General features: G+C 38.9%; 1 protein-coding gene across 5 annotated transcripts; it reads right to left on the reverse strand.

Moving 5' to 3' along the window:
- Positions 1-397: 397 nt before the first annotated feature.
- Positions 398-19,245, reverse strand: LOC140931162 (TNF receptor-associated factor 5-like). Of its 5 annotated transcripts, XR_012164929.1 has the most exons (8): positions 18,950-19,245; positions 12,221-12,322; positions 9,280-9,444; positions 8,017-8,091; positions 7,375-7,452; positions 5,046-6,070; positions 3,849-3,917; positions 702-771 (listed from the first exon to the last, which is right to left on the reverse strand). XR_012164929.1 is itself a non-coding variant. In XM_073380914.1 (7 exons), exons 1-7 carry the CDS (start codon positions 19,031-19,033, stop codon positions 520-522), a joined length of 825 nt encoding a protein of 274 aa, XP_073237015.1. In that variant the 5' UTR covers positions 19,034-19,240; the 3' UTR covers positions 398-519. The 5 variants fall into 5 exon arrangements, 1 of the variants encoding a protein (XP_073237015.1); XM_073380914.1 differs by lacking the exon at positions 5,046-6,070 and having other exon boundaries at positions 398-771; positions 18,950-19,240; XR_012164930.1 differs by lacking the exon at positions 3,849-3,917 and having other exon boundaries at positions 640-771.
- Positions 19,246-21,097: the final 1,852 nt, after the last annotated feature.

The raw sequence follows: 21,097 nt of genomic DNA on the forward strand, positions 1-21,097 counted from the left end.
TGTGCTTCTCATTTTTTGTTTCACCCACGTATCTTGGGATATGCATATCAGCTAAGAAATGGCATCGAATGCGCATGTAATTAGCTGACTGTGTCCCTTTTAAGTCATGTGCGCTTCAAGTTTGGGGAAATAAAAGACCATTACTGTCGCATTTCCCGATGTCGCGTTTGCCGTTTCTACCCTCTCGTGCTACAAGAGCAAAATATAGCTCGGGTATCAAAGTCACCGAGGATCAGAATTTTGTCGCTGATTAACTGGCCAGTCTTTTGTTGCCCACCCTTCTATTGGGCTTAAAATTGGAAGACGTATGAGTGTGAAGATTATCAGTGTATGACATCTAGGGCAAAGAAAACATAGATTACACCACAATACTTGAGGATAAATTACACTGCATAACTAATAGGGTACGAGTTTATTACAGATTAAAAACCATCATATCCAGCCATGTGATTGTCCTTTTACACTTTCTAGTATTTTGATTGAAATCAAATGTTCACTGGGCATTTCTGAGTCACGCCATTACAGAATAAACTTGCAGCAGCGATAAAGATAGCGAGTTCTGGGTGACAGAGGAACATTGAAAGACATCCCCTCATTTACTTTTTCCTTGTCGATTTCAAATCTGGCCAAGAAAAAACCTTGTGGGCACTCAACTTTATGTAAGTTCAACGACATGATGGAACCAAAGACCTCTGCGAAGTATACGTTCCCATAATCTGTCGCCTTCTCATCACAGTGGACTCTGGCGCTATCCAGTCTGGTTGCCAAGGCCTGCATTAGTTAAAGTGAAAAAACGTTTTAATGTGCTTTGATAGTCTTTCTGTTACTATTTGGATACTATAGTTCATAATTTTCTTCACTTTGGATTTTTAACGTCCATGAAAAAATGTTCTCGTTAAACGGATTAACGACGAAAAATAAAAAAGGTGATGCCATTCAGCTTTTATTTGATTACCCGAAAAATTTGAAGCATCTTTTTAATTAAAGGCAGCTAGGCCCTCTGAATAAAAATGTAATGACGAAACTGACCCTGGGGAAAACAGTATGTTTGTTCTGTGGAAGTTTTAACGATTAAAACGTCAGATTCAAGGCCCGTTATGGAGGTAAATAACATCAAAAGAGAAAATGATTACCTCAGTTCTTTGAAATTTAGTCCCTTTGAATGGTAATTTACCTGCAACGAGGGGGTATGTGATAAATTCAGCTGGTGCCACCCCTGACGGGCTGCGCCCCCGGGGCGGAACCAGATAAATATATCAGACGCCCCCAAGGGGGAGGTTTCCTAAATCAAAAAGCTTTTAAAAAGCTTTAAATTAATTCTCTAGAAATGCTTTTTCCCAAGAGCCTCCAGTTGTTTGAGGTTGAATTCTAAAATATGGAAATTGATTATTCATGTGGAGTAGTCAAACAGTAGTTTTACCAGAAAGAGATGAGTAACTCAGTGGAAAAAGCATTCTTAACGTTAAGGCAGAGCAGCTTTGGAAACTCTTTTGGACCTTCGAACACAAAAAATTTTTGTGTCAGTCGTCCGACGAGTCGCTTTGCACACCAGGGTGTAATGTTCGCAGGTAGACGTTGGAGATGTTATGTCAAATTTGCTTAAAAGTGACGCGGCAGGTGATGCGAATTTCTAGTTTGTAGGACATTGCGCTGTTACAACTGCCGACGTAAAAAAATGAAGTCCAAGAAAGGTTGATAATTTTGCGCGATAAGGTGTAAGTTTGATACAGTAACTTGGGAAACATACCCATGATTTTCAATCACGTTAAAAGCAAGGTAGTAACAAGGTATGTGGGATCAGGGATTAAAGAGGTGGGATCAGGGATCACAGGTGAAATACCGGGATCAATACCACTTTGGACCTATCAAAAGAGGACCTAAAATCCTGAACCATGTTTAATTGTAACAAGCCATACCTGCCAAGCGACAAGTTGAAACTGACCGCGCAGCTCTAAACAAATTAAATTGCGACCGCTGTTTGAAAATGGAAAGCTAACTATTATGTTAAACATTTGGTGCGTCATGTTCAACGATGATGACGAATAAACTAAAACAAAGTGGTTGAAGAGGTTGTCTCATTTTATTTTAGTTCGTTTTATTCTCCTTGTCATCACTTTCAGTTGACGTTAACTGTTGACTGGACAAGTTTGGGCCGCGTCCTTAAAGAATGAATTTGCAGCAGCGGTAAAGATAGCGAACGCCGGCTGAACCATAGCTTCCCGCCTTCACAAGTTGGAATATGGCAAGAAAAAGCCATTTGGCCACTCAACGTTCTGTCGGTCTAAGTACTTAATGTAAAACCCTCTCATCACAGTGCTCTCTGGCGCTATTCAGTCTGTTGGTCAGGGCCTGCATTCGTTAAAGTAACAAAAAAGTTTCTCCCAATGTAAGGGATTCTCAATTCCAGAATCTCGGAAAATTTTGCCTGTGGAAACCGGAATCCTGCGCTTCAGAATCCAGAATACAGCTCATAGAATCTGGAATTTCACTAACGATTGGAATCCAGAATCCAAGTTCCACTGACAACGACTGGAATCCGGAATCCTCAGCGTGGAATACAGTATCCACTGCCGTCTTGGATTCCCTTATATGAGACGAAAAGTTTTAAAGTGATCGTACTTACTTTTACTGTATTTTGCTAGACTCAACTTTCGCGAATTAAATTAGCCGGACGAGGCAGGCGACGAATTTAAAGTGGCACGAAGCAATTGTTCACACAAAAACTAAAAACAAAAAATTTATATAACAGCCTATTGTATTCTGCCTCTCAAAGATCCATTTGGATGAGTTGATGCCATTTGGATGAGCTTGAGAACGACTGAGAACGAGGCCGAGCCACACAAGGCAGGCAGGCTGTCAGAAACAGTGGGGGTCATAAGAGATGGGATTCTGAATCCCTGACCCCACCTCTCGCACTCACGAGACCAGATAGGAAGCCATATTCTCCAATCGATCTAACTACACCAATCGAAACACACTTACAATTTTGAGACAACGCCCGCAAGATCACGTAAATATCGATTTGTTTCACACACAAATCAGTTGACCACCGACACCAGAAATCCAGATTAGGGATTTTTTTTTTCCAATCATGTATTACGTAATGGGCGTATGTCAATGAAAAGCACCATTCTTAGGGGGCAGACCATTAGAAAAGTAATGGTAGATGGGAATTTCGGGCCGTACGAATTGTTTTCTTTCGTTACACACTTGCCTTGCATTTCGTCGTGAAAATGTCTAACAAGTCCCCTATACTGGTCCTATATCACTGATGTAATAATAATTAAATTTCGACTCTGCTCGCCAGAGAGCCTGCAGCAGATCAGTGGTTAAAACATCCGAATTAGAACTCGGAGGGTCGTCAGTTCGATTCCCACCAAGGGCACGGAATTTTTTCTGAGATCTCTGGTGTTAGATTTCTCCTTCTTCCAAACAGATATTTTTCGTTGATGTTAATAATAAGAGGCCGGTACAAGAATTTTTCCTTCTGCCACTCGGTATACTAACATAACTTTTCTATAAATGCCGCTTTCCCTTTTTAACTCGATACTTGGGATGTCCAGGTGCTAGTAGCTATCCTACCTCAACCCCTACCCAGAAACATTTGGGGTGTAACCCCACTACCCTGAGGGACCTCTTCTTTTTTTTTCGTGGGTCTACGCTACCCATGACCAACGACTTTGTACCCACGACCCACGACTATTGGACATAAGTTACTCCCGAGAATTTGTATGAGGATATTTTGGCTTAAAGGATTAAGGAGGTAAATTGACTTTATCAACTCAGATCATGAACGTGCATGACTGCGTGAGACTGAAATTTAGTTACTTTTGATATTCTCCTCTTACCTGGATTTTAGTTTCAAACTCTCTGATTTTCTGTTTATGGTTACCGCTGTCGAGTGTTAAGAGATCGGCCTGAAAAATAACATAGAACAGCTAAAGTACTATTGCATAAGCACGCAACATCGTATTTGATCAAATAATACGAAAGAACAAATCCCAATTCTCATTTTGTTAACGTTAACTTAAAATAGCATGGCGCTTTGCAGCTCTTTGAGACAGTAGTCCATAATGATAAAGCTAACATTTTGAATTCTATTTCCACAAACATATACTTAGAATCATTTAACCTCTGAAGTTGACCCGTATTCAATTTTGCTTTGTCATGTCAGTCTACAGACACAGGATTCCAAATGTTTCATTACTGATTTTCATACTTTCCGATGGATTAGCAAACGTTTCAAATACCTGGTCCCTGAAAAAGGTATCTAAGCCTACCATAGTTTTTGGTTGGATAATGCATGAAAGTGCAGTCTCTGCAGCGTTCAGGGCACTGAAACCTAAACCTTTCTTAAAAAGTGAGAAACTGTAACGCTTGTTCCACAGTGGAATTGCTGGTTGGATCAATACCTCTTTGATGACAATGTTGTATCCGTCCTGGTCTCGAGGATTTAATTTATCTACGACAGTAGTAAAGCAATCTTTAATCGTATTAGTAAGTGATTTACCTATTGTGGTGAAGCCGCTCTCGAGCGACGTTCGAAAGGACAGAAACTACTCATTAGAGCACGTTACGTCAGAGGTCGGAACTAAAGTTCCATCGCCGTGTTCTTTCCTGGTGCTTTTTCCCTCTACTAACAGTAGCTCCTAAATTTTCCGAAACTTATCCACTTCTTCAGGGGATTCGTCCCTTGGTTTTTGTCTATTATTCGGCATTTTCGTCCTTGGAAGTTTCCACGTACCGTTCGCGAAGAAGACAACAACGCAATGAGGTTGTGCAGGTGCAATGCTATCTCACTGATGTGATCTCTCATTGCGGTGACAAGGTAGAATTGCAATTGTCATGAAATCAATTTTTTTGTCTTTTGAACTTACTTAAGACGTTTTTCGATAGTTCTCTCCCCCGCCCTGAGAGTACGTTTTCTTCAGTTTGCTTCCAAATTCCAAGTCTCGGAACATGGCAAATGAAAACAACAACATTGTGCATGACTAAATCATTTATATGCTTCCCAGCTGGTTTAATATATATATACTTTAACTCACCTTTTCTTTAAGATGTTTGTGAGCTTCATCTAATTTCCCCTCCACTTTAGTTTGCACATCAGTCACTCTACCTTCCATTTTTGTTTTAAAATCACTAATTGCACTTTCATGGTTTGACATATTAAGCGACACAGCTTCAAAATATTTGTTAGCTTCATCCACTTTCTTCTCCATTTGACTTCGCAAATCAATCAGTTCACGTTTAACAGCTTTCTCGACTTCATTCATTTTCATTTCGAGCTTGCTTTGCCTATCAACAGATCGGTCCATTTTTGTTTTAAAATCAATAACGGCAATTTCATGCTTTAACATATTAAGCGACACTTTCTTCCCCAGGTGACTTCGCAAATCAATCAGTTCACGTTTGAGCCCTTTCTCGACTTCATCCATTTTCATTTCGAGCTTGCTTTGCCTTTCAACAGATCGGTCCATTTTTGTTTTAAAATCACTAACGGCACTTTCATGGTTAGACATATTAAGCAACACAGCTTCAAATATTTGTTAGCTTCATCCACTTTCTTCCCCAGCTGACTTCGTAAATCAATCAGTTCACCTTTCAGACCTTTCTCGACTTCACTCACTTTCATTTCGAGCTTTCTTTGCCTTTCAAAAGATCGGCCCATTGTTGTTATTAAATCGCTAACGGGAATTTCTTGGTTTGACATTCCACTTAACGCAGCAAGAATGACAACAGCAACAGCACAGATAATTCTAGTGAAACTCAGATTCTTCCTCAATTTATCGCTAGTGACGGTTAGCAAGTTTACCCTCTCTTCAAAATGATTTTGTAGGGCCTGAACTCTTTCTTCAAAGCGATTTTGGAGGGCGTGTAATCTGTCTTCAAAATGATTCTGGAGGGCCTGCACTCTTTCTTCAAATTGGTTTTGGACGGCCTGTGCTCTTTCTCCAACTTCAAGTTGAAGGTTTCTTACTTCATCTTTAGTGTCGTTTAATTTGCAGCTATTCAAATGAAGATGATATCTTATCTCGCCTTCAAGGTGTGATTCAAGCACTTCTCTCTGAATCTGAAATTAAACAGGTCTGTTTTGCAATGTTTCTTTTACCCAATAATATTTCTTAAGTGAGGCAGATGTTAATTACTGGTTATGGTCTCATAAAACATCGAGAAAGCTGTAATTCTAAATTTCATAGTGGTGAATACCTTAAAATTGCGGCAATAACCATTCTCTATCCCCCCCCCCCCCCCTACAAACGCGTAATGCAAAATCCCTCCGTTAAATAACCGCTCCGGTTTCTTTTACCCAATAATATTTCTTAAATGAGGCAGATGTTAATTATTGGTTATGGTCTCATAAAACATCGAGAAAGCTGTAATTCTAAATTTCATAGTGGTGAATACCTTAAAATTGCGGCAATAACCATTCTCTATCCCCCCCCCCCCACTACAAACTCGTAATGCAAAATCCCTCCGTTAAATAACCGCTCCGAATATAAGACCCTTGGAGCTTATAAAATGAAAATTGTCCTCAGATACAAAGCAAACCACCTGGACACTTCAACCGACGACAATCGATCATGATGAGATGCGAGAGATTTTGAAGTCACCAACGCAGAACTGAGAAGCTGATGATACTATTGAAGTGTACATTTAGTTCGTTAAATAACGTCATAATTTTACTTTGCGTTATTTTCCTCACTTATATGTTTTGTCCGTGACTGTGCTCATATAGTAGGTGGCGCCTCCTAAAATGTTGTGTAATTCGTATAGCGGTTAATGGAGCCGAAACCAGTTATGGAATTTCACACATTTTAGGCATCCTACTGATGAACAGTTACGACACGTAGATATATATTTTTAGCAACTACTATAATTTGCAGTGTATCCACTTTGAACCGATTACAAACTGTGTGTTATGAGTACTTTGTTTTTTGATGTCACCTTAGAGAGAGAGCGCACATCATATTGAGTCACCTTAGAGAGAAAGAGAGAGAGAGACAGGTGTGTGCGTGGGGGGGGGGGGGGGGGGGTAAAACGAGCGCACTCCTGTTGGTTGGTCAGATGACTAATTCGAGCTGCCGACGTAAAATAAGGACTCTACCTTCATGTTTTTTTCATAGCGCGAGCTAATTCAGACAATGCATTTATGCATCACTTTCACTCCTAACAATGGGCAGTATGAAAAACAAAGAAAGAAACCTTTATTGGTTAATGCAAAGAAATGAATAGCATTCCGCTAAAGGTCGGTAAAAGACAATGATCTAAGTAATGATCCGGGTGAGACAGGAAGCAATTTCTTTTGTTATGGTGCAATACGCTTTCCTCACGTAGTATGGGGAAAATGCGTCTTAAGTTAACAACCAAACTTACCTTTAGGAAACAGCCCAGCCAATTATATGGGCAGGGAACTTCTGTCAGTGGACATGTATTGTTAATGTGATCTGACACCTGGAAAAAGACAGCGCTAATTTGAGTTATACGCATATTTATTTACTGCAACATAGACCTCTTACAACTTTTTTCATAAATTTCTTGAAGAAAATTATAGAGACTAGACAAAAAAGCACCATTGCAGGGCATCAACTTCGCCGCTGCCTTTAACAACAAGGTGTGCACATGGTTTCTAAATCCGAGACTACACTTATTCACAGATAGTGCGCCCAAAAGACGTTGGTAATTTGACTAAAAAAGATGACGTGGTTTAAAGAGTTACCGGGGATCTAGATAGTGGTTGAGAGTTACATTGGACAGCAATAGACTCACAAAGGACAGAATCAAAGAGGATCACGGAAATAACAGATCGGCCCGCACCCAGTCTCGCTCTGCCTTTTTAGAGCGCGCCCACAGGAAAGGACACCACAATCTTTGCAGTGAAGAAAACTAAACCTAACTGATCGTGATCCTCACGGTTTTTATGCAGGGTCAAAAAGGCGATTCACATAAGACTTCACACTTATAATATCAATAACTGTGGAATCAGCTGAGAAAACGAAACTGATTTAATGGCATCACCTTGTCACTTGCAATTCTAATCCCGCAGTTGTTTGGACAGGCAGTAAGGAGACCTTCGCAATTTTCTAAATGTGCCTGTCAAGACAAAGAACAAAAAGAAGTAAAAACTGAATGAAATAGTGAAGGAAAGTGATTTTTGAAACTGATACGTTTTAAAAACACGAAACTGATATGGAAAAATAATGAAACTATTAAGGGTATGTCAGGTCGCTACATAACTGATCCAAACTCTTGTGAGTAAAGAAATGTAGGTTGGGTGGAAGTAAAGGGTATTGCGAGAAGTTAAATTTTATTAAAAGGCCTGTAATGTTTCAGTAAACATAGCGAAAAATCCAAAAAAAAAAAAAGAAAAGAAAAACAGACAACTTCTGACACCTTTTATCCCAGTCGGTGCTTCATTACAGGTTAGTTAGTCGATTTTTTTTTTTAAAATTAGGTTTATCGAGTATTTTCAACAAAAACACATGTTGACCGTAAACTAGACTTTCCAAAAGTCCTTCGTCGGATTTCATATGGCGCGGGACGAAGCTCTCGCGACTTCGTCGCTCGCGGTCGGCCGCTTCGCGGCCAAACAAGGCTCGCTCCGCTCGCCAAGAGGTCGACTTGTAGCAAGTCTAACCGTAATCGTAAACTTGTCATGAACCAACCAAGCCTCTAAGGTGGCGTCTCGCGCACGGCAATCGTAGATAATTGTCCTATCATTCCATTATCAACGTCAATTATCAAATAATTGCAAACATCTTCCAAATTTGGCTTTGAAGAATTAACCCAGGTATAAACGTCGATCAATTACGATATTTTGAATAACAAATCGTCTCTTGCAATATGTGAGGTGAAGGCGTTGAAATAAAAATAAGCGCGTTTTTAAATATTCTGTGTTATATTCGGCTACCATACAAGTTGTCTACAATGGAGGTCAAAAGGGTTGGGACCTTTCTAGTGATTTCAGTAAAACTAGCGACCCCTCCCATCCCACCCTAAGCAAAGTTGAATTTTGAGCACCATGGGTGAAAATGAGTGCTTTTTTTGGCCACAACATTGTTAGGGGAAGTGGGGGAGAGGGGGGGGGGGGGGGGGGGGTGGACGACGCGATGAACCCAAAGCCGATGAAAAAATTGTCATTAGAAGCAAAGTGTTATGTAACAATTACTTGGAAGGGATTTTTCACACGGTCCCAAGTTCTTTTGTTCCCCATTGAAGTTAATTACCGTCTTATGGCTCTCAAAACATACAACAAAAACTGATCTGGCAATTTGCTTCTACCTCCATTTGGCACTGTGGATGAGGTTCTGCACAATGCAGACACCTCAAAATTCTCCATACGCACATGTTGGCCACGTGCTCAGTCAGATCCTTTCTGGTTACGTTTTCTCCACATTTTTCGTAGGTACAAGAGACAATTTTCCAAGGACAAGACGCCAAGTGGTTCTAATAAAATAATCAGACGACAGACCGTAAAAAATGCATCATCCCTCTCCCTCCCTCCGCTTTTTAACTGTACCTGTACGGCCTCGTGATTTCATCTGTTTCTCGGTGTTTAGAACTCGAGATGAAGCACTTGCCATCGTTTTTGGCATATTAATTAAAATGTGTATACTGTTCCCGAAGAGCAGGCAAAACTATACTTTTAGCTGCAGAAGAACTTGTATCCAGTACAAGCCCTTTTTTACAGTTCTCGTTTCTTTAGTTCTGTTTTTTGCTATACTAGTGACGTTAAATTCGTTCTCATTTGATTTGTGAACTTTTCGATTTCAAATACTTAAGATAGAAAATATTGTGAATAACAAATCGTTTTTCAGTCTCATCATGGCTAGTACCATACATGGGTTTTACTTTCGATCATGAGGCGCTGAGAATGTAACTGGGACTTGAATTTCTTGACAGTCAAAGGTGTACTTTTAATCTTCCAAAATATTATGGGTTAGGCCCTTTAAAGTTAATTTGATTAGTATTACTACATTTCCAAGCCGTCGCTTGCCAATGTGCAAGAGTCGACAAAAACGGCCTTGTTCGATGCAGTTGAAAGGACATTCTCCTGTTTGGGCCCTGGGGAATTTGAACAAAACGTAAGATCAATTGACAAAGGCCAGGGGCGGATCTACGAATTTTTAATGGTGGTGTGGGGAGGGGGGAGGGGATGATACCAATCGGCCACTAATCTCCCGGGTAGTCGATCGATAAAAATCAGTATCGATTTATAAATCGAAAAATCGACAAAAATTGGTAAATCTGACTTGATTAATATCAATTGTATCGATCAATCGATAGAAATCGATGACACACTCGTTTCTTTTATCGATTCATCTAGATTTCACCGATTTCATCGATTTATATCGGAAAATGCATATGTTCTTCTGTTCATCAAAAAATAAAAACTGATTTCATGCAAACAGTGAATTTATTGTGAAAGGTTTGAACCCAGGAGTCATTTCAAAAGTAGGTTGAGTTTGATCGTCCGGGTGAACGTAGTCCTCAATAGGACGGTTGTTGTTGACAGTGACTGACGTTTCGACAACCTGTGCGGCGGTCATCTTCAGAGTCAAAGTGAGTTGTATCACGTCAGTTGATGTTATTATACTCTGGTTATTGATTTGATTGGTCAATTACGTCGTGATGTTATTGGTCGTCTGTCAGTTAAGCCGTGATGTTATTGGCTATGAAGACTCGTAATCAGTAATTGGTGCGTTTCGATCCGTCTATTGCACATATATTACAACCTTACAATATACGTGTTGCACACAAACCGATAACCACTTTACGGCGACTGCTTACTAATGTCAAGGACAAAGACAAACCGGAGGACAGACAGGAAGCAGTATACAAGATCAAATGCTGCGACTGCCAGGCTTCTTACATTGGTGAAACCGGCAGAAACCTAGGCACGCGACTGACCGAACACAAACGAGCTACGAAGAATGGTGACGTCAACAATCACATTGCTGAGCACCATTTAAAGACGAAACATCAAATTGACTGGGACTGTGCGACATGTATAACGTATTCTACAGACTACTATCAACGTCTTACTTTAGAAAACTGGTTTACTAACTTAGAACAAACGCCACTGAATCGTAGCCAACAGTTACCAGCGCCGTACAAACGACTTATTGACGAGATCAAGCAAAACTAACTACGTGAGAATGACAATTTGACTAACAATAGACGACTGTTTAACTGTGACAATAGACGGATTCTGTATATCATCTAAGAACTAACTTCAAAAAAGTGTTACCTAAGACTTCTCCTAATTATCTACAGTATAAAATCCATAAACGTTGGCTACTCTCGTGGATTCATTTTATTGTTATAATACGTGTTACACTGACATTTGAATGCTTTAAAATGCAGATAGTCATTAACTTGACACCAGTATCGCTAAGCAATAAAAAAGTGAGCTTCTACACTTGCCCAAGATTGACTTTTCTGAAGAAAAATGCAATGGAAAAAGCTTACAAGAGCATTTCTGTGCCTCTAGATTTCAAAATTTTCTGGGGTAGGGGGGGGGGGGGAGAAATGCCCCCAGACCCCCCTAGCGGCTCGCGACTTCGGCGCTCCAAACTTGCCTTGTCCTGTTCTATGGTCTGGCTACGGCCCTGATCACTTTTAAAAAAAGTCTTCTTCTGTCTGGCCGATATTGACTAGGCCCAGTTAATTTTTCACTATTTAGATCTGCCACCCTTTCAGAATAAGGTCAGTTCCACGTGTATTTACTTTCCGAAGTAGTCAATAGATAAAGATCGAAATCGATAAAAATCGTTGGCGATCAAGTGATTTTTATCGATTGATAACGGAAAAAGGTGAAAATCTATCTAGGGAAACCTTTTAGCCTAAATTTCAGGCATCCCCTCGACTCTAGGGAATGTCTGAAATTCATTTAGAGCTGGGAAATCTTTTATCGGCTAAACTGCAGAAAATCCGGCCACTTCTCTGTTATCTAAGAATGTATTTCTCGTGATACTTTCCTGCGAGAGCTTCGAATGTTATTAACCGAACTGTTTTTGTTCTTATGTACAAAAGGGTTTTAGAGAGAATCTTGTGTCAGTAATAGTTTCCACATTTCCTATTTTCATGTTTGTTAATCAGTTGTTACTCGTGGATTAGCCTGCGTGGCAGGCGTTAGAAAGGGAAGGGGGAAAGGAATTGAGGGCGCGAGACCGCGCGCAAGGGAGGAGGGAGGAGTTACAAGGTGAACAATGATCCCTACCTCTTTTTCCCTCAGCTCACCAGTCCACTCACAGCACTCACTGGGACACTTGATGACATGTGACAAAATCTTTCTTTCGGCTAGTTTGTCAGGGAATATGTCCTAAAAAGTAAACATGGAAGAAAAATATTCATTCATAAAATAAGCTTTTGATAGTTTATTCTGTCTTTTATGTGATCAAAGTTGAGCTATTTGCAGGTGTTAAGAATTAGGAAGTTCACAACGATTTCAACGTAGGCGAAAACGTCACTTTAAAAAAGACTCGCTCACTCCGTCTAATGAGGGCGAACTCTCCTGAAGTTTAATTCTGAAGGAAACATCAAATTTAAAAAAGAGAAAGATAAATTTGTCGTTGTCAGGAGTCGTTCTCCTGGTCGTTGTAAGTTGGCGTTGTCATAAAACGGGAAATTAGGAAGTTTCACGTAGCTGAATCGGGCAGTGATGGCAAAAAAATGTACAAAAAGTGTGATACACTTTCAAAGTTGTTGTTTTGTTAATGTAAGGCTATGTTCATCCCACCAGATACTGGATAGATTTTCGCGCTGACACGAAAAGCTATCCGCAGCATGAACACCTATCCGATATATGATTGACTCCACTTTAGAGATCGGCGGAGCGCATCTTCGCTCCGTCACAGAAATCTCGCCGCCACAACCGTGTGTGAACAGAAGCCCTATCCAGTATGGTTTTCGTGCCGACACAAATCCGATCCAGTCTAGTGTGAACGTTGCCTAAACCTTTTGCTTTTTTAACGTTCTCGTTGCCGTCGCAGTAGTGACATCTTAAACCAGTTCCTATTCTTGTAGTAGTACCTTGTTTTGCTCCAGGACTTTCCTGTCCGAAGGACACGTTACCTGGTGACCCTCTTGCTCCTGCCTTTAATAATAAATAATATTGATTAAAAAAAGCCAACTGGCTCGTTTTATCATAACGCGACAACGTTCCTGAAGCGGTACCGGAGGGAGGACGAGAAAGAGGATGAGAGGGCAGCCCATTCTCGTCCCCAGAGCCTCCTGTTCCCTTAGCCGGCGAAGCCTGAGCACGAGGACCAGTTTCCGTCTTAATTTGTCTGTTCCTCGGCAAATTCAGCAGGATCAACCTCGTTCCCAGGATTCTCTCCTATCCGTCCCTACAGAGCGAGAGAGGGACAGGTAGAACAGAACCCTGGGAACGAGGTTGCAGCAGGATATACAAGGATGTTTAGTCTAGCAACTGCTGTCATTCTTTGAGTAGTACTCTTGCTGTTCTCGCTACAGTTTAGGCAGACCTTCGGCTATTTCTTTTTCGCAGAACGTTTAAAATTTTCATCATGACCAAAAACAACTGAGCTAATGCAACCGTTTCCACGACTTCTTACTTTCGTGACGTCATTTTATTTTTGGACAACGCTAAAATAGCTAATGAAATGCGTGATCGATGACTTAATTCATGACTGAAACCAAGAGAGGGGAGAATGAGCAACCATCACATGTACAAAGGAATCAGGGACCTTTCCACGGTTTTTTCAACTTTCTAGTTCCGTGGACCAGTTAAAGAAAATGTTTTTCTCGTCGACACCACTGGAAAGAGTGCCTTGAAATTGATAATATCGTCATGTTTGAAAGTAATTTCTTGAAACTAACGAAGATGTAACTACCAGAAATCAGGTAGACAAAGGACGTCTATGTAGATGTGCCAACTCCAAATCGTTATTTATTTTATTTTTTTATATAACTTCTCATCTTCACGAGATCCCAGAAATAATTTTAATTCACACGGGCACAAATGATTTAACAGCTACAACTTCAAATCATGTTTTTATCTCAGAGTTTTGCAACCTAATTAAAGTATCAGCAAGTAAATTCCCTATGAGCAAAATCATATTCTCAACACTTCTACCACGTGCTGATATACCTCTGCAAACCCTTATACAAATCAATAGACAACTCATCAGCGAATGCTCCAAATTACCCAATGTACATGCCGTATTACATGAAAATATTTTCTCCAAAGAATTAAAGGATGTACTACATGATGAAAGGCATCTAAAGAAACGCCACATTGGTCTCTTTGCCGCTAATCTAGTGAATACAATCCGCGGTAGAGCTAAGCAACCACGTCCTTTCCAGAAACAAGTGCCACACTCGCCGCCGCCATATCACCGTGGTAAATTCAGTTCTTACTGCGCTGCTGTCAAGAACCCTCAGAACGCCGACCTTAAGCAGCACCCGTCACCACTACACTCTCACGGTGAACCACGACTCCCCCGGCAGCCTATGAACTGGGAGGTGGACAACCACCAGTCCTCGCACTTTCAAAGGCAGCAACAACCGTCCGCGCTACACATACCTCCTCACTTAACTACAGGCTGGCAGATGCACAGTAAACCTCACCATGGTAAAGACTCCCATGTTGAACTCCCTCAGGAACTTATATCTTTTTTTAGGATCATTAAATCCTTACTCTAAATAATACCTAATTATTTACTAGGATACGATTAGAACATGCCATAAGATATCATTAATGTTGGCAGATTGCTCGAATCGCTCCCCGACTGGTAGTCTGTCGTTCTTTTCGTGGAACATCAATGGGATCTTTGCTAAACCCGTTGGTGATAAATTGCAAAATAATGAATGTTTGAATTTGATATGTCAATTTGATTTCGTAATTCTTTGTGAGACCTGGAAGGAGACGATTATCGACGTAACAGCATATCGATCGGTAGTTTCAGGTACCTCAAAATTAGGAAACGATGGTCGCAACTCAGGAGGAGTTGCTTTACTCTACAAAAATGAACTCCATAATTGGGTATCAATAGAAAAAATAACTCCGAACTTTCTGTGGTTCAAAATTAGCAAACAGTACGTAAAAACCTCAAAAGATATTTATGTTTGTGGCGTCTATATTCCGCCTAACGGCTCAAAATACTTTCTCCCTGAAATGTTTGAAGATCTTGAAAACGACATTGAAACTTTTTACTCCCAAGGATCGATTCTTCTCATGGGTGACTTTAATTCTGGAACAGGAAAATATTCGGATTGTGTAAGCCAAGAAGGAAACACCATTATTACCAATGATCAGTCCCATCTTTCTTCAGGTTTCACTCATAGAAATAGTTTTGACAACAACATTAACAATCACGGCAAACGCCTTCTTGAAATCTGCAGAAGCGCAGATCTTAGAATACTTAATGGTAGAGTTAGTGGAGACTCCTTAGGAAGAGCCACATTTCATGGAAAGGCTGTAATAAGTGTCGTTGATTATGCCATATGTGATCAAACGTTATTTTCACACATACCAAACTTTATTGTTAAAGAGCCCACGTATTTATCGGATCATAGTCCACTGGTGACCTGGTTATGCACTAACACCGATATTCGTAATCAAGATCCTTCACCAGAGAGTGATACTTTAACACGATTACCCAAACAATTTATGTGGGAAAGTGACTCTACACCAAAATTCAAAGCAGCTCTTCAATCTCCAAATTTGCAAATGATAATTCACGAATATTTAAGTGACATCAATTCAGCTAAAAATGTTAACACCTCCGCGGAACAGGTAGAAAATATTCTTATCACAACGGCAAAACGGTGTCTAAAGATAAGAACGACGAGACGACGTAAACGCACCTATTCACGCTCAAATAAAAAATGGTTTGATAAGGAATGTCGCTTAAAAAGATACGAATTAAGGAAATTGTCAAATGAAAAACACAGAGATCCCTTAAATACCACTCTACGTGAAAAATATCATATTGTTTTACAGCAGTATAAGAAATTACTCGCACATAAAAGAAATGAATATTACAACAATAAACTCTCAGAATTAGAGGATATAACGTACAATTTGGATACTAAAAAATTTTGGAATTGCTTAAAATCAATGGATGACACTATAAAATACAAAGACACTCCACCAATTGCAGAAGAGAATTGGATGAATTATTTCCAGTGTCTACATTGTAATAAGCTACTTACTTCTGAGCAACAGAAAGTTGTCAATGAGTTAAGAACACGAGAAGACGTCTTAATGCAATCACGACCTCTAGACTACTTCATAACAGAAGCTGAAATAAGCAAGGCAGCAAGAAAATTAAAGAATAACAAATCTGCATACTCCGACAAAATAAGAAACGAAATGATTAAAGCTAGCTTACCAACACTGCTACCTGTTTACCATAAACTTTTTAATACTGTTCTTAACTTAGGAACAGTGCCTAAAAATTGGTGCAACGGTCTTATAACTCCCATATTTAAATCTGGCGTAAGAAATGACCCATCAAATTACCGCGGGATTTGTGTTTCTAGTTGTCTAGGAAAGTTGTTCTTTTCAATTTTAAACCAAAGACTTCTTGAACACGTCACTTCGCTGAACATACTCCACAAGTCTCAAATCGGCTTCTTACCTAAAAATCGAACATCAGACCACCTCCTAACATTACGAACTCTTATAGACAAGTACGTACAGTGTCACGGTGAGAAAGTATACGCTTGTTTTGTTGACTTTAGAAAAGCCTTTGACTCAGTCTGGCATGACGGACTTTTATATAAATTATTACAAATTGGTGTAGGGGGATGTCTCTATAAGTTAATCCAAAACCTATATTCAAACTCTTCGTGTGCATTGAAAATAGGTACGAGTCAAACAAAATCTTTTAGCTATTCACGAGGCGTACGCCAGGGCTGTATTTTAAGCCCCTTACTTTTCAATTTATACGTTAATGACTTACCGTCCGCATTTCAAAATACTTTATCAGACCCTATCATCCTTCCAAATGGTACCAAATTAAATTCGCTTTTATATGCTGATGATTTAATTATTATATCACGATCTAAAATAGGATTACAGAACTGTCTCAACACATTATCCTCTTTTTGCAACTCTTGGATGTTAGATATAAATTCCAAAAAGACCAAAGTTATGGTCTTTCAAAAACGAGCGAAGAAAAACTCCAATCTAGAATTCCATACAGGTAAAGAAACCATTGATATTGTCCATGAATATACATATTTAGGAACCCGTATCTCCTCAACCGGTAATTTTAATATCTCACTCGAACACTTGAAAGAGAAGGCTCTTCATGCTCTTTTTAGTTTAAGAAAACACACAATCTTTAGCAAATTAAAACCTTCTCTTGCTTGCAAAATATTTGAAACGATGATTTCCCCAATACTATCATATAATAGCGAAATTTGGGGTGTATATGTAAAACATGATTTTAAAGCTTGGGACAATACCCCAATTGAAAAAACCCACTTGAAATTTTGCAAGCGTTACCTAGAAATAAGCAATAAAGCTTCAAATGTTGCAAGTAGAAGTGAATTAGGACGGTTTCCATTAATTATTAATATTTATAAAAACATCCTTTATTACATCTTGTATCTTCTGCGTAAAAACGAGGATACTATTGTTAAACAAGCCTTTCGTACTTCGCTAGAACTTCACTGTAATGGTAAAAATAGCTTTTACCATCATCTTATGAAAATATTTGAATATTATGACCTCCCTGATTTTGATCCTAATAATTTAAGTGAAGCTAAGATCAAACACTATATAGATATAATAAAACAAAAATATATTGCATATTGGCAACATACAATCCATCATTCTAAGAAACTACAATTTTACAGCTTATTTAAACATGATTATAAAATTTCAAGTTATCTAGACTTAATAAGAAATTCTGCTAATAGGAAAGATTTAGTGAAAATTCGTATAAGTAACCACAAACTCATGATTGAAACTGGAAGATATAATCAAACTTCCCGCAACGATAGATTCTGTCCTATTTGTAACTCTGGTATAATTGAAGACGAATTTCATTTTCTCTTCCATTGTCCAAAATACTCAATCCCAAGGGAGAAATTCTACAATCAAATCCAACAAAATTTTGTCGACTTTAATCAGCTATCTTACACAGAATTAATAATTAAATTAATGAATTCACAGAATTTTTCCGTAAATTCACATTTCTTGAAATTTGTCTCATTATGTAATGGTTTACGTAATAATTTGTTATCAAATCATGCTGATGACACTTGATTGTCTATAGTAATCATTGCATTTCAGTATCATTGCTATGATTTGTTTGTTTGTTTGTTTGTTTGTTTATGTTAAAGCTTTTGCAATACTGTAACTACATAATTATAGTCATGCAAATAAAGCTTATGTTGTTGTTGTTGTTGGTTTATGAATACATCCGTCTGTAGGATTTTCAGTCACGTGTCAACGTAAAGTAAAAATACTCTAATAAGAGGCGTTTACAGACTTTAACTAGATCATTATGGGCCTTGTGTCATTCGAAATGTTACCAAACAACTGCTCTGTATCGGTTGTGTCAGTTGTGGCGATTATGATCGGTTTTAAAACAGTAAATCTCTATGCCTAATTCGCTTTATCGGGTCGTACGAAGCAAGTCTAGATCTAGAGATGAGACAAATGCAGATCAGACTGTCGATCGATTTAATAAATGATAAAAAAACTTTGACCGGCCGCTGTTCATGTAGACACTGTTTTGAATTTGTTGTCATAGTGAAAGTTGGATGTTAACAACTACATCCTTATTTTAACCTGCAGCAATGTCGTTAGATCGCTTTCAGTCAACAAGTTTTACCAAGAGCTAGCCTACCTGTACAGTCGACTGATAATGATGCAGTTGTCTGTTGTAACATATACACAATGTACATCTGATAAGGACAGGAAAACCCTTCAGAAATATCAACACGGAGTTTCCACTATAAAGAATACCTTCGCATATATTCCTGGAGACACTGCCGGCAAAACCTGTGACCACATCTTGTAAGAACCGGTTCTTTCGACGGCAGAAAACATATTATGCAATGAAGGTCTTCATCAGGTGGGTTAACAAACTGCTCGTCATGACCGGAAGGAACGGAACGGCTACTCCGTACTTCCGCCATTGCTGAAACAGAGACAACCTCGTCCCCAGGGTCTTCTCGTTTTCCAATATGGCGACAGCAGTGCTACGCGCAGGGTCGGGAGGGTGCTTATGGGACTGAATTACGGGATATTTTAATTACAACGAACAATAGTTCATAACGAGAATGGGAGAGCCCTGGGCCCCCGAGCACTTAATTTTACAAAACCAGTTCCAGACGCGTTTGCTTCCTAACAGTTTCAATGACATGTTTTTGCTTAACTGTGACGTACATTCATACAACACTAGAAGAAAGAATTCTTTCCGTTAAGTTTGCCCTACTGCAAGACAAATGTACGGAAATTTTCACTTCGTTTTCAAAGGCCCAAAATATTTAAGACGGAATCCACCAGGACACTGAGTAACTGTGATTTTCAGTGGAGAAAAATCTTGTACCAGAATGATTTAAAGCATATTGCATTCTTTCTTACATTTTTGAATGGCTAGAGATTTAATAAATAATCTGTAGTAACACCAAAAAAAATTCTTATGGGAGTCCGAGAAAATGAATGTCAAATTTCACAGAATTACATCTTCACAGGAAATTTTCAGAATTTTACCTGTGTGTAATCACAATTCTTGTGAAATGTGACTTTCATTTTCTCAGACTTCCATGAGAAATTTTCTTTGGTGTTACTATAGATAATTTATTACATCTTAAGCCCTTGAAAAATGTAATATTCTTTAAATTATTCTGGTACAAGGTTTTTGTCTACTGAAAGTTAAAATTTATCAATTTCCCGGTGGATTCCGTCTTAATTCCCTCAACTCTGAAATTCAGAGTCTCATCTTTTGTTAATTTTCATATGTATATTTTGTGTGTATAGCAAAATGATAAAACAAACAAACAAACAAACAAAATTCCCTGCTCCTAATTGGCTAAAAAATATCGGTGAGGTTGCTTTTGTATATGCTTACGCCAGCTGGTTTTGATAATTGTTGAAGATATTTGTGTTGCTCGTTCAGTCAAGCTATTGTTCAGTGACTTTCCAGAAGAAACTTCAAATAAGCCGAAAAAACAGTGTAATTGAAATTGCCGTTTGGTTAGGGTTAGGGTTAGGGTTAGTTAAGGCCAAGTTAACGCTAACCTACAAACAATTACATTTTATAGCAGTTAAAACTGCTATAAAACCATCGTCTTTTTAATATGAATAAAACACTTGGCCAGGAAGTTTTCTTGTCTTTTTTACGGCTATAAGATGCGTCTGTAAGTCCTTTTACAGACCGAAACGACAGATTTCCCTACCGTTTCATATACTTCAACTAGTGAAATCCCTTCCCTTTTATATATGCCTGGTAAAATCAGGAAGTTTTCCCATCTTTGTCACCGCCACAAGATGCGTCTGTTAGCCTTTTTAGTTACTTTCACAGACCGAAATTTCAGATTCCCCAGGCCTTTCATATACTTCAATTCGTGGAATTCCATCCGTTCATACACCAGTAGCGTAAAAAAAGCACCTCTTTCGGGTGGAGCCTACCCGTATAGGCCATTATAGGGAGTACCCTTCGGGCCCCATGTTAGCCGTTGTTAAGAGGCCCGACTATACTTTATTTTCGCTTACTTATTTGGCGAGTTCAAATTTTCGCGATTTCCAAAAGTCGTCGCGAAAATTTTATGAAACGAATTAAACCAATTTTGTTTTGACTATCGATAGCAGCACAAAATGCGGTGCTTTGCAAATTTTTTTTCAACAAGAATAGAGCCACGTGAATTCCCACTCGTCCAATGTTCAAAACAATTTGAATCAAATTAGCTGTGAATAATTATTAGTTCTCTCGAAATGACTGGCAATAGATTTCGCTGTTTGAATTTATAAATAATGTATTATTTTACTAAAGCTGTGTGACAAATACGTAAATAACTAACGTAAACGAATAACATTTCCAAGAAATTATACATAAAACTTACGTTTCCCATTGTTTTCTCTTGAAACTATGGGGGTGGCGAATATTTTTTT

The sequence above is a fragment of the Porites lutea genome, chromosome 3 (assembly GCF_958299795.1).
Source record: "Porites lutea chromosome 3, jaPorLute2.1, whole genome shotgun sequence".
NCBI classification, from domain to species: Eukaryota; Metazoa; Cnidaria; class Anthozoa; order Scleractinia; family Poritidae; genus Porites; species Porites lutea.

Bases quoted from the DNA above. Each gene is read 5' to 3' on its own strand.
- LOC140931162 (XM_073380914.1), bottom strand. From the start codon at position 19,033: ATGTTTTCTGCCGTCGAAAGAACCGGTTCTTACAAGATGTGGTCACAG. The intron at 12,323-18,949 runs GTATTCTTTATA...TTTACTTTTTAG, and splicing joins CTCCAGGAATATATGCGAAG to GACATATTCCCTGACAAACT. The intron at 8,092-9,279 runs GTAGAAGCAAAT...TTGTCTTGACAG, and splicing joins ATCCACAGTGCCAAATGGAG to GCACATTTAGAAAATTGCGA.